The 13850-nt window shown below is 46.4% G+C and overlaps 1 protein-coding gene across 1 annotated transcript in view; it reads left to right on the forward strand.

The window, feature by feature from the left end:
• The first annotated feature begins 487 nt into the window (after nucleotides 1–487).
• ABHD2 (abhydrolase domain containing 2, acylglycerol lipase) overlaps nucleotides 488–13850 on the forward strand; it is a 68073-nt gene continuing 54710 nt past the window's right edge. The window contains exons 1-2 of the mRNA XM_081831690.1: nucleotides 488–588; nucleotides 2812–3011. Coding sequence (XP_081687816.1) covers nucleotides 2818–3011 — 194 coding nt within the window. The 5' untranslated portion in view covers nucleotides 488–588; nucleotides 2812–2817. The remainder of the gene's footprint in view (nucleotides 589–2811; nucleotides 3012–13850) is intronic.

Below are 13850 nucleotides of genomic sequence, written 5' to 3' on the forward strand. Positions count from 1 at the left end.
CTGCTCCCAGTGCTGGGCTTCCAAGCCCATCCATGCTCACAGGCTTCTCTCTCTCAGCTCACATTTCATCTGTCACTGCTCGGTGTTTGGGAGACAAGGGATGCATCAACCCACTGCTGTCTTGACCTCAGGCCTTGCTAATAAGTGATCTCCTCGGTCGCCCAGATGATAACACTCAGACGTTGGTGAAGATGACTTTCTAAGATAAAGCGTGAAAGCCGTATGGGTTTGCTTTAGCCAGAGTTCTGAAGGCAGCAGATAACTTGCCCTGGAAACCAAAGAGCCTGTCAGTTTGTGGCTCCACAAAGACGTCCCCCAGCAGGTTTGTTCAGATGGCCAAGCGGCCAAGAGTGTGGCACTCATATTAACGAAAGAAATGGTCTCTCTCCCCAAAGACTTGAAATGAAGAGCGACTTAGACCGTACTGTTAGTTTAATTAAATTGCTTCTTTCTCATCCAATGGAACGTGACCATCCAATCTTTTCAGCTTTTAGGTTAATTTGAATAGGAGATCTGACCCGAGTGGCCCAGCTGTACAACTCTTCAAGGACAGTCAATATTTGCAGTAGAGAGGAAGAAGGGACATAGGTATGTATGGCCCAGACTTTTGTTTGTTTGTTTCTCCTCTTCACTTCCCCTTATGTTAGGAAGTAATGAGAGGAAGTGGGGATGGCGGGAGGGACTTCATCTTTTAATTCCATAAAATTTCAATTCTTGACCAACAAGGAAACCTGTAAAACCACCTGCTGCATTTCTCGGTTGTCTTTCCAACAAAGGGGACGGGAAAGAGCGTGTTACCAGCTTCGTGTCAGAGAGACTTTGGAACTCCTGCTGGACCTTGTTTGGGGCCTTGAAAAATCATATTAATGAACAGCAGCGTCCTGGGTGTTTGTCTGCTGCCGGTTTGACTGGCTTAGGTGGCAGGGCACCCGAGAGGTGGGGGACCAGAGCTGCAGGGGAAACCTGTGGAGCACTTTGGGAGCTGTGTACGTTTTTAGGCCACACGCCCCTTGGAGAACCTGATCAAATCTGCAGATCGTCGATCTCAGGGTCGTGAGATCGAGCCCCGCGTCGGGCTCTGTGCTCAGCGAGGAGTCTGCTTGAGATTCTCTCTCTTCCTCTGCCCCTCCCCAGAGCACATGCTCTCATGCGCTCTCTCTCTCTCAAATAAATAAATCTTGAAATCTGCAGATCCTTGCCACAGAAAACCACATACACACAAACCTTTACATCTAATTGCAGGGGGTTCCTGGACCCTGGAATCCTGTAGGGAACCCACAGACCCCAAGTGAAGAATCCTGTTTGAAGGGTTTATAAATAGCCAGCCTTTTGGGGACGTGGCCCCAGGAGCAAGGTGACACTTCTCCAGAAGTTAGGTTTTAAGGCAACTTTCAGATCATAAAGGTTCAAAGGTTGATACAGTTGAAAGTGTATTTTGAGTCAAAATCATGTAGGATCCATTTTTAAAATTATTTTCTTGCCCCCATGGTGGAAGGCTAGTTGAGCCCTGATCTTTCATTGCCTTTCCTCACTGAATTGGGACCTCTGCCAGAGGTCATCGGCAGTGTGTTCAGTCCTGTATTTGCCAACGTCACCTTGACCTCAGGGAAGGGTTTCTCGGACCCCTTTGGCCTCACTGCAGATCTGTAGAGAGTTCATTCGGTCATGCCCCGCACACGTTTTCGGGAGGTTGTTTTGTCTTGCCCATTCTGGCTGCGTTGTGGGCCACCAGAGTTCTCATGCTGACTGTTTTTAGCAGAGGCTACTTGACACCATTCCAGAGAAGCTGTTGCCATAGCTACCTTGGCTGTGAGTTAACATTTTCTCCTTTTCGTTAAGCTCGTGGTTTTCCTGATTTTTAAGGTAACACCTAATGTTCTGCTTTTCTCCTGAGCAGCAAGGAAAAAACTGGATTTTTGTTGCTGTTACTTTTGTTGTTGTTGATGTTTGGAAGGTGTGTGTGTGTGTGTGTGTGTGTGTGTGTGTGTGTGTGTGTGTGTGTTGTTTATAAGGTAAAGCCACCTCAAAACAAAATATCAGGAGAGCTCCGGGCAAAGCCAGACCTGCATACACGTTTTCTGCACTCCCAATTTTTAATTTTGGTCTGGATTTTGGACTAATGGTTATTGTCAGATACCTTCAGTGGGGAAAGAAATTGCCCGGTTCCATTTCACACTGCCTGAAACCCAGGCTCAAGGATCGCTGCCCCGCTCCGGGGCCGAGTCTGAACTTGACTCCAGCACCGGGGCTGCCCCCTCCCCCCGCCAAACCAGGAGCAGATGGCCGAGTCAGACCCAGCTTGCTTTGTTTCCTCCTCCTCTGGCAGTGAGGGGCCCGGGGGGGTCGGTGAGCAGTACCGTCACAGCTGTGGACAGTAGCGGTCCCTCCCACATTTCTGTCCCGGGCTGTAAACATGGTGCTTCACAAACACCTGGTGCAGAACCACTCAAGGCTGCCAGCCCACGGAAATCAGTGGGCCACCTCTAGTCCAGCTTGAGCCTCTGGCGGGACTTCTTTCTCCCGCTCCCCAAAGGATGCTATTCTCAACATTTTCTAATGTGCTTCTCTTAGAAGAGCTCTTTCGATCTAAAACAAAACAAAACCTTACCCAGTTTATCAGTGCACAAGCCTGTTTGTGATTTGGGTTGTTGCCAGGCCACTGGTGGCCTGAAGACGCTGATGGCCATCGCCCTAGGTGGCCCTATGAACATACCCAGATTGTGACTTGTCATCGGCTTTGCCTCTTAGTGTGGTGGGCTCCGCCCCTCCTCAGTGTGCTTCTAACCCTAGCTGTGTGCTTCTGCTCCCCAGATCAAGATGAATGCCATGCTAGAGACCCCCGAGCTCCCGGCCGTGTTTGACGGGGTAAAGCTGGCTGCCGTGGCTGCCGTGTTGTACGTGATCGTCCGCTGTTTGAATCTGAAGAGCCCCACAGCGCCGCCTGACCTCTACTTCCAGGACTCGGGGCTCTCGCGCTTTCTGCTCAAGTCCTGTCCTCTTCTGACCAAAGAGTGAGTAGACCCCACACCCACCGTATGCCCACCCGCTGGTCTGTTTGGCCGGTGCAGTGTGCAGAGAATCTCCACACACTGTGTCCCTGTTGATGTCCTCCGAGTAAATCTGTCTTCCCTCAGGGCTCAGGCCAAGCCTGGGGCATGAAGCATTCCCTGCTCTCCTGGGTCTGAATTCCTTCCACCTTGCTGATTATGGCTCCTGCACTGTTTGTGCCTCTTCAAACGCCGTTCTGAACGGCAGATGCCGTTCTGCCAGGCATGCCTTAAGATGGCAGCTGCTTCTAGAACTGTCTTACTAAACGGTGTCCGCTCAGCATGAGGACTAAACTCAGTGGAGTTTCTCATACTCAGTGGACAGTAATAGGGGCGTTCCCCCCTTCCTGATATAACTTTTCATCCCCTCTAGGGGGTTGGTGACATTGGGTAAATGGTTCTCTTCTCAGACTGGACAAGTGGGCAGCAGATGCATCTGAGAGGTTGGGTTCTTGCTTTGTCTTGTGCGATTGTCTAGTTGATTTTTACGTGCTCTTAGCCAAGGCCAAAGAGCTGCCATCATGGGCTTTGGGTGTTTAGGGTGTTGTGTGGAGTTTTCTTACTTTTAAGAGTGATATCAGGACCCAGAAGTTACTGTGAAGTCGAGAGTGACTCATAAGTCAGTCACGTTGCCTGATACTTGTGGGGAGTGCTGCGTACGGGATAAGTGTCATCATGTTGACTTTGGAACTGCCCCTCCTGGGGGCGGCGCTTTATATCACCGTGTGGATAGAGTAGCCCCACAACCAGGCATTAGACCAGGCGTTCTTATTCAGCAGGGTATGCACTGAAAATGCTCCTCATCTAATAGGGTGCACAGAATCGGTGTGCTTTCCACTTCGGCTGGCATTTTTCTTCATTACTTCATTTAGAGAATTGCACTAGTCCTGACTGGCAAGTGACATTTGCACCTATTCTCATATTGAGTGGGACCCAGCTAGACCCAAGTTCCTGGGCTATCTCATTTTTAAAGAAAAAAGTGAAAGTATTGGGTCAATATGTAAGTTAATAACGTAGATGAGTGCAAAGTTCTACCCAGCATGGGTTCCTGAGTAGCTAGGGGAAGTCACGGAAAAGCCGCTAATGTCCGGGCTCAGGAAAAACATCATGGATGGTTGATCCCATACTAATTGTTCAAAGTAAAAAAAAAAAAAAAAAAAAAGTTGATTATGGCAGGTTTTTACCTCTTTTCATGTTTTCCTTTTAAAAAACAACCCAGAAACGTTAAATCCAACAGTTCTCTTTGCTCTTTTTCCTCCCTGGCACACTCTCTCCCTGAGCCTAAGATGCTGGTATGGCGCCACGTGACTCTCTTGAGATGGCCGCACCCACTCTCCTGGTGTGGAAGTGTGTCCCTGGCCACAGATCTCCTTGAACCTCGTGGCGGTGTCCACCACTGCACCACCCCTGTCGTTAACCAGTCACCTGCTCCCTCCTGGTGAAACCCAAATTAGGGAAGGGTAGAGATCAGCCTTAGTTACTTAGCTATGGTTTGAGGGTAGGTGCAAAGGGACAAGTTGCCTAGAAACTGTTCCCTTCCAAGACCTATCCCTTTGAGAAGAGGACCAGCCTCCTCTGAGCATGTTGGAACATTACTTAAACAGCTAAATTCTAAACATCCAAGCTCTCTTACTTGAACATGACAAATGATCAAAGGACAAAAGGATTCACTTTTTCCCCTCCATCTTTTAACTAACCTCTTATTTTATTTATTTATTTAAGTAGCCTCCACGCTGGAGCCCAACACGGGGCTCAAACTCACGACCCTGAGCTCAAGACCTGAGCTGAGATCAAGAGTTGGCTGTTCAACCAACTGAGCCACCCAGATGCCCCAACTAACCTTTTATTTTTTATTTAGGTTCTAATTTTAGGAATAACTATATCCTCCACTCATGTAGCTTCTCAGCAGAGTATTTTCACGTTACTCTCTTTTGTCCTTGTTCCTGCATTTTAAATTTGTTTCGTATCTCTCATAGATATTATGCATTTAATCTTCTTAATGACTTTTGAGGTTGGACTGATTTTTCCTCTCATTTTGAGGAAACTTCCCAGGAGCAGAGAGGATGACTAAAACCATTGGTCCCCCTCTTATCCATGGGGAGGTGGACTGACTTCTCAGGGTACAGAGAAGTGAGCAGAGAGCAGTAAGGGGTCAGCCCGAGATGAGAGTCTTTAGCAGGACTGGCCCCAGAGTGGCCTTCTAATTCCCACGTGACCCTCTTTCTATTTTAATCACTCTGTCGGAAGCCACTGTCCTTGATGTTCTTTCTCTGTGTCACATTTCTGAAACAGCCTCCCATATATCTGAAGCTGAGGGCAGGAAACATGTCTGTTATGGGTAAAAGTGCTTCTCCTGAGACTTTGAAGATTTTTTTTCCTAGAGGAAGCCTGTCTGCAGCCTTCACAAACAATTTTCTGGCCTAGAAAGTTCAGTTAACTGATTTACCTCAAGCTAATGGTGTTACTCAATAACCCTGACTGAAGGCAGCCGGTTATTATGACTTATGTGTGGAATCAGAGCATATCCCCCTGCTGTTCTGGTATAGAAAAAAAAGCCGATGAAAGGTGAAGATTGAAAACATGTTATGAGAATAAAGTTTTTTCTTCCTCCCTTTCTGCATTAAAGTTAGTTTTTGAATCTGTTTTATGATAATCTATCTATCCAAAGATACATTAGAAATGCATCTTTTAATGTCTGGAGGAAAACTTTGCTTACAATGGGGTGATGTTTCTCTTGTTCACTTAGCAACAGATCAATATTTACCTAGTGATTCACTTTTTTTGTTCTCAAGAAATGTTTGCTTTCAGTGGAACAGGCGGACTAAAGCTTGGTTCAGAAATTATGAGAAGATCTAGATGATGCTACAAATCTCCACTTTTTTCTGAATTAAAAATTTAATGTGTATTCATTTTCTAAAACTGAAAAATAAAGCACATGAAAATCATCTATAGGGCGCCTGGGTGGCTCAGTTGGTTGAGCGACTGCCTTCAGCTCAGGTCATGATCCCAGGGTCCTGGGATCGAGTCCCGCATCGGGCTCCCTGCTCTGCGGGGAGCCTGCTTCTCCCTCTCCCACTCCCCCTGCTTGTGTTCCCTCTCTCGCTGTGTCTCTCTCTGTCAAATAAATAAATAAAATCTTTAAAAAAAAAAAAATCATCTATAATTCTCCTACTCAGAGATATAGCCCATTATTACTTAGGTGATCATCCCTTTGGGTCTTTTTCTTCTGCAGACTCCCCCTCACCCGCCCAAATCAGGGGTCTATATAGTGTTGGGTGGTGGGCTTTATGCCATGGACATTTGCCCACAATGCTGTGTATGTTCTAACATTTGATTTTTAACAGCTGCAGAATTCTGTCAACCATTCAAATTTCCTAATGGCTGTTGGCAGCAGTGGTGTAGAGAAAAAGCCTTGAATTGAAATTTGGACTAGAATGGAAACCTAGGTCTTCTACTTCTAAACTAGCCACAGAAACCTGGACCAAATGACCGCCCTCCTGGCCCTTGGTTTCCTCCTGTGTAAATTGAAACAGGCAGCGCTCCTGTGATGCCCTTTAACACGAGTAACCTGAGTCTAGTACCACTGTTGTCATCAAGCATCAGATAAGTCCACTTAGATGAAGGATCCTGGGGCTGGGGTTTGTGGCTACAGAATAAGGACAAGAACCCAAAGAGAAGGTTTTCTTGTGTATCTGCCCTCTTCTGTTTCCATCCCCCATGTTCTAGGAAGGGCTGTCACTAGCCCCCTTGGACTTTTGTTTTTTTAAGGACTTCTTTTCCCCCCAGTCTTTTTTGTGATACCTGTTTATTATTTAACAAAATTGATTGATACTTATACAAACTGTTGGGCAACTTGAAAATTTCAGTTAGAAACATATCGTGTAAAAAATTCCGCTGATAAATTTAATGCCATTTCTTTTTTTTTTTTTTTAAAGATTTTATTTATTTTTTTGACAGAGAGAGACATAGCGAGAGCAGGAACACAAGCAGGGGGAGTGGGAGAGGGAGAAGCAGGCTTCCCGCAGAGCAGGGAGCCCGATGTGGGACTCGATCCCAGGACCCTGGGATCATGACCCGAGCCGAAGGCAGACGCTTAACGACTGAGCCACCCAGGCGCCCAATGCCATTTCATTGTATAAGGCATCATAACATATTTAACCAGTTTCCTATTTTATTGGGTATTTTTTTTCCATTTTTACATCTTTGTAATTATAACCATTGCTGTGGTGGATGCATATATAGATCTGATTGCTTCCTAGAGTAAATTCTTGTTAATATGTTTGCTACAGAAAAAGATGTGCTCAGTTTAAGGAATTTTACATATATTGCCAAACTGTTTTCCAGAGGGATTTTTACAGGTTATAATCTCAGCAGCGTAGTTGGTTTCTCTTTTCTTCATATTTTAGCCTCTGTTTTCTCATCTGCAAAACAGGAATAATGATAGTAATACAGTTCTTTCCCACTTTCTAGGCTTGTTGGGAAAACAGATTGCAATAGTATGTGAAAATGGTTTATATAAAGAATTAGAAGCTTGAAGTTCCAAGGTCCTGGTGGGAGTTTTTTCCAGTAACCTGCCATTCTGTGTCTCCCTGTGGCTTCTTTCATCCCCTCCTGGGGTTGCCCCCTCCACCATTGACTTATTCTGTGCTAGACATCAAGCCAATCACTTTACATTCAGTACAAATAAGAGAGAGAGTCTGAAAAGGTGATATTGTGACCCACTTAACAAGTCAGCTTATGCAATCGCATCTCTTACTGTCTACTTTATCCTTAAAGCTCCACAAGCCTTATTAGTTGGAAATAACATCTCCCCTCCCAGATTTTCCAGCCTGCTCTGTGTAAGGCCCGGAAAAACCCAAGGGGTTATGTAATCTAAAGGAGGGGGATGGGTCATTCCCTCTCTTTCTAAATACAAAGAGTATTTTGAGCTATCATTTACATAAAGTACAATGCACAAACCTTAAGTATACAGTTGAGGACCTTTTGCATATGTATTCACTTGTGTAACTACCACTCCCTTGGGCTTTTACAGGAGTATCCTGAGTCACCTCCTTGCCTCTGCCGCACCCATGTGTCCAATACCACTTGAATCGACTTCCTCAAGCAGGCCAGCACCTAACATGCCGCAGGGTGACCCCAACCTACCTGTGGCATTCTCCCATTGCCCACTCAGTGTCTGCCTCCTGAGCTCCTGCCCCGGGCTAGTCCCAGATCCCCTCCTTTCTCTCTCTGCCAAAGTGCCTCTTCTCCTGTAAGAAAACCTTAGCATCTATTCTGAGAAACTTTCCCTGATTTCTCCCTCTCCTCTTCAGTCGGAATGAGCCCCTCTTCCTTGTTCCTACCTGTGTGTTTCCCCAGCGTGTACCTTCTGTGTCCATGTAGCACATCCTTCCTTGTTTTGGGGGAATTCGTATCTCTCTTTTCTTCGTCAGTAAAGTAGGTGTATTCCAAATGCAGAGCCACACTCTTGTTGAGACAGAACAGGATCCCTAGCGCTCCCAGATCTTAAGTATAATGCCATTCTGTCTCTTGTTTTCCATCGACAGGCGTAGGTGTGGGATGTTCCCCTTTTGGTGAGTGTCTTGGGTGGCTGGGCAGGAGAAACCACATGGCTGTCTCCTGCTCATGCAGCCAGCACTGCCCAGGGGTGCAGGCGCTCCAGGAAATCAGGTGTGCCTTTAGCTCTGATGGAATTTTATTTTGGGGGAAGTCACTCACCCTGTTTCTGAAAGAAGATGGATTGTTGTCTCAGTCTTAAATTAAAGCAGGGCAACCCCAGATAGGCATAAAGGCAGTTTGCAGCCTCCACCCTTCCCTTGGGCCTCCTCGAAGTTTCCATCACCAGGCCCTGGTTAGGAAGTGAAGATAGGAAGCAGGTGCCCCATCTCTGGAAGCCTGCTGTTGAAATTTATAGATTCTCTATGGGAATCCAGGCTTCTGGTTTTTCACTCATGGAGCAAGCCTGTCGGTGTGGGTCGTGGTCTAGCTAAAGATGAAGGCATTCAGGAGGAGCGTGGTAGAGTGCTTAGCCAATAGACCAGCCAAGAAACAGATAGTTGAGATGCTTTCACTGGGCACAAGAGACATCCAGGAGCCCCTGCAGGGTCTGGACAAGGGAAGCAGTGTGATCAAAACCACAGCCACATGTTTGTGGGCCCTTTCTTTCCTGGAGACTAAAACGTACTAGCTTTCTGCTGCAACCAGCTGCCCCCTGTACTCAGAAGAGCTGGGTGTTATTGTTCTCTGTGGGGGGGAAAGTACCTGAGATGTGGGGTTGAGGGCCCTACCCATTCCAAACCGAGCTGAAAGTTGAACATTGTAGCTGCCTCTGCATGCATGGCGCCCTCCCTGCGCATTTCCTCTTTGAGGCTGCTTCAGGTACTCGGAAGAGAATGGCAGAAACATCATGACCTCTTTCATAGACAGTTCATGGGTTTGTGTTCTGGGCTTTTCCCAGTTTCTTCTCACTCACTCACTGGAGTGCAAACTCCAAACAAGAATCCTATTGAACTGTTCTGTTCATTATAATTAGTCCCCATGTTTGGTTTCCTGCCACAAGTCTTGGTTAACCAACATCTGAGGATCTACTCCTCGGATTCCATTGTTGGAGGTGTTAAAGAAGGATGTGTGGGGTTTTTTGGGTTTTTTGTTTGTTTGTTTGTTTGTTTTAGAGAGGGTGGAGAGGGGTGGAGGGAGAGAGAGAATCCTAAGCAGGCTCCACGGCCAGTGTGGAGCCCAACACAGGGCTCGATTTCACGACCCTGAGATCATGAGCTGAGCCAAAATCAAGAGTCAGAGGCTTAACCAACTTAGCCACCCAGGTGCCCCAAGGAGGATCATTTTTAAAAATTTTTCACTGTAGAAACTTTCCAGAGGCACTTTTTTTTTTACTTGGTTTCTGCACAGCTATGCTTCCTAATTATTTCTGAGACAGCAGAGCAGATCAGCTTTTGATTTTTCTCTCAGACAGTATCAATTCCATCCCTATTGCTTCATACGTCTTCTACTTCCTAACAGTAAATATTCATTTTTCTTTTATCTACCCCCAATAAAAGCCTGATTCTATATATAAAGACACTGTATTTGTCACAGATGTGCAAGATACACGATTTTAATATATCAAGATTGTATTAAATAATTAGAGGGGAGCCTGGGTGACTCAGTCGGTTAAGAGTCCAGCTCTTGATTTCAGTTCAGGAATGATCTTAGGGTCATGAGATAAAGCCTCGCGTGGGGTTCTGTACTCAGCTGGGAGTCTGCTTGAGATTCTCTCACTCCAACCCTCCCCCTGCTCGTGCACATTCTCTCGCTCTAAAATAAATAAATAAATAGATAGATAGATAGATAGACAGACAGAAGTACACTCCAGAGAAAAGCACTAATTCAGATCGCTCTGATAGTGCAATATATGGAGTTATTAGAGACCCTCCACTCCTTGCATTTTCCTTCCTTGCCTCCTCTGATAAGGTTCTTTGCAGCAGTGGTGCCAGGGGAGACATTAGGGCAAGGGGCTTGGGTACGGACATCTGACGTTTGCAGTCTTCCATAAAACACTGTGTAAACGCAGCTTCGCACATTTCCTTCCAGTCAGATTGCCGCCCCTAGGCCCCCTCCTGGGTGGAAATTCTGGAGCCAGCGCAACTTATTTATAGTGAGTTCAAGTTGAAAAGAATTTCATTATTTGGGGCTTAAATTCTTCTTAATTCCCTCTTGTTCACAGAGACATTCCAGATTGGATTTAGAGCCTTTCCTCCTTGGCCGAACACTAAAGCTTTCTGCTTTTTATAGGATAAACTCCTAATTGCCAAGTGACTTAATTCCATTGACCTGACGTTACCCATTTTAAGAACTGTGCAAATATTTCCTTAGTTGCTTGTGGTGAACCATTAACAATTGATAAGTCGATCTGTAGCGCTCCCTATGCGCTCCTTCTGTAGGCACCAGACCTTCAGAGCACATTTACAATCTACATTGTAAAAGAGCACCTGGAAGATGAAAGACTCAAACTCATCTTTACTGCGACCGATTATTGATGGTCAGCATCAGTCAGGTCACGTTTTCGGGTGACTTCATCTTAAAATTACTTGTGTTTCTAATGAAAGGACCCCAACCCAAACTGTCAAGATGAGAATCACTAAGCCCGGGATACCATCCTCTGTGCCTTTGCTGACCAAACATCCCGGTTTTCCCAGGACTGATGGTTTTCCCAGAACATGGGGCTTTCAATGCTAAAACCGGGGAAGCACCAAACAGGGATGAGTTGGTCCCTCTCCCTGTTACTCACTGTCTTCTGCCATCAGATAGTGAGGTTTTGATAAGTGGGTATGCATTTGGGAGCAGGTGGTTAGTTCACCAGTGGCCAGGTTTAATTTAACTCTTAGATGTTGCCCTCCTGCACTGTCTCTGCCCTAGCAGGTCACCTATCCAGGGGGCCAGGAGGAAAGTGCTGTCATCCTGGAGGCTACTTGTATTGAATGAAGATGACCAAGCTGAGGCTATGGAGAAATTCATACATTTTCCCTAACCTAGGTAGAGACTATAGTTGCTGCTGCTGCTTCTTTTTTTTTTAAGTAGGCTCCAGACCCAGTGTGGAGCCCAATGTGGGGTTTGAACTCATGACCCGGAGATCAAGACCTGAGCTGAGATCAAGATTCAGATGCTTACCCGACTGAGTCACCCAGGCACCCCAAGATTGTAGCTTCTTGTTAGAGACTGTGCCTTCATGCACGAATTGCTAAAAGATCTAAAAGATTCAGAATCCAAACTATTCAAGACTCCCTTGATTTAATTCAGTTGGAAAGAGGCTCATCTCCATGTGCCTTGCCCTCCTTAAAGCAATCGCTTCCAGTTTCCAAAAATTTATGACCAACCCATTGCCCTGTTGTCAGTCTGGGTTTATTCTTCAGGACTCTACTATGTCTTTTAAAAAGCAAAAGAGTCATGTGCTACCCACTGATGCCATCACACAGAGTTAGACCCAGCACCTACAGATGGGCAGATGGGCCTCTGCTCCGAGCAAACCTGTCTCATCGCTGAGTCATCCCCCCTTCCAGTCTTTCCCAGACTAGGATCCAGAGTCCATATTTGTCCACCAATCATCCTTAACTTTACTTAAACTACTTTACTAAACCAAATTCACTTTATAGGACTTGCCAGGGATCAGATCCATTTTGTGGTCCTTCTCACTTGGGCTGAAACTTGGCCCAATATCCAGGAGCAGGAAATGAACCTTATTTTCTAGAAAGTCTAACATTTCTTTTTTTTTTTAGATTTTTTTTTTATTATTATTTATTTATTTGACAGAGAGAGAGATAGCAAGAGCAGGAACACAAGCAGGGGGAGTGGGAGAGGGGAGAAGCAGGCTTCCTGCTGAGCAGGGAGCCCGATGTGGGACTCGATCCCAGGACTCTGGGATCCCGACCTGAGCCGAAGGCAGACGCCCAACGACTGAGCCACCCGGGCGCCCAAGTCTAACATTTCTAAGAGGGGCCACCTTTTATCAGCTTCTCATGTTCTGTTGACCCGGTAAATTCAGTGGTTATCAATTTTGATCTCAAACTGTTCTTTTTCTCTGCCCACTGCCTAGCACATCTCCCTTCATTATGACAGATAATGTACTTCATACTATAGAACAGTATCTGCTTTTTTTAAAAAAATTTTCTTAAGTGGGCTCTGCTTGGAGCCCAATGCAAGTTTGAACTCATGACCCCGAGATCAAGACCTAAGCCCAAATCAAGAGTCGGATGCTCAACCGACTGAGCCACCCAGACGCCCCAGAACAGTATCTACTTTATTGGTAAAATATAATTAAGACAGTAACGTGGACAGTGTTTTCTAGAGGGTGAGCGAGTAGGATCACTGCTTCCACGCAGCGCTGTGGGGCTAAGAACTGACTGCAGTTTGCACTTCGTCCTCGTCTGAAGCACAAATGCAGGAAGTCCAGTCCTCCTCAACAGCCTGGAGAATAACTTCCCTGCAGATGGATTCTGTGGGGGGCACGGGGCCTTGGGATCACAGTCTACCAGGTGGCAGAATATTTACTCAAGGCAGGAATTTTCTGAGGTTTCTGAAGGAGATCTGCCCCTCCACAAGATCCTAGGAAACGAAGCTTTTACTGCTACAGAAAGCTGTAATCCTTGACGGATGGATGTTTGGTGTGATTGGGTGTGATGTCCCCCCTGTGGACACCCCAGATGACTGTCCACCAGGGCTCTGTGCCCCTCAGAGCTGTTCCGCTGCCCAAGGTGGCTGTCTGCGGTGCAGTGTCACCATGAGCCACGGAAGTGAGTCAGCCCACCCTAAATCTCTGCCCATGCCAGGTTCTAATCATGAAGGGAGGGCTCTCGGTCAGCATGGGTGCACGGCATCAAGCCAGACAGCTTCCCTTCTGAGGCAGCCGTTAAAAGAGGCCGTCACCCAGAGCATTTGGGGAACCATCTCGCCTGGAGGTCAGTGGTTGATCCAGAACCATCTGTGGCCTCCTGGGAGGGGAGAGATCCATGCGAAGCAGCAGGTCACATATCCCCCCCCCCTCCCCGCCCCTTTCCACTGACTACTAATGCTGCTGCCACCACTAGCCTGACGTTTCTGTGACTGGTAGCACCAGGTTCTCCTGCTGGCAAGACCCTTGACCTGGTGTTTTCGGCCAGATCACAAAAGTTTGAACACTAATTCCTTACTAGTAGAAACTGAGAAACTGTATATGTTTCTTTTTAATTTGAAATCTGCCAAGCCGTAACAGTTGGGACTTTTCGTTCCTTGGCATTTCAATAAAGGAAGATTCCTCTCAGTGAATAAATAGAC

Source organism: Leptonychotes weddellii, chromosome 9 (assembly GCF_054177405.1).
Source record: "Leptonychotes weddellii isolate Sample4059 chromosome 9, ASM5417740v2, whole genome shotgun sequence".
Classification (NCBI taxonomy): Eukaryota; Metazoa; Chordata; class Mammalia; order Carnivora; family Phocidae; genus Leptonychotes; species Leptonychotes weddellii.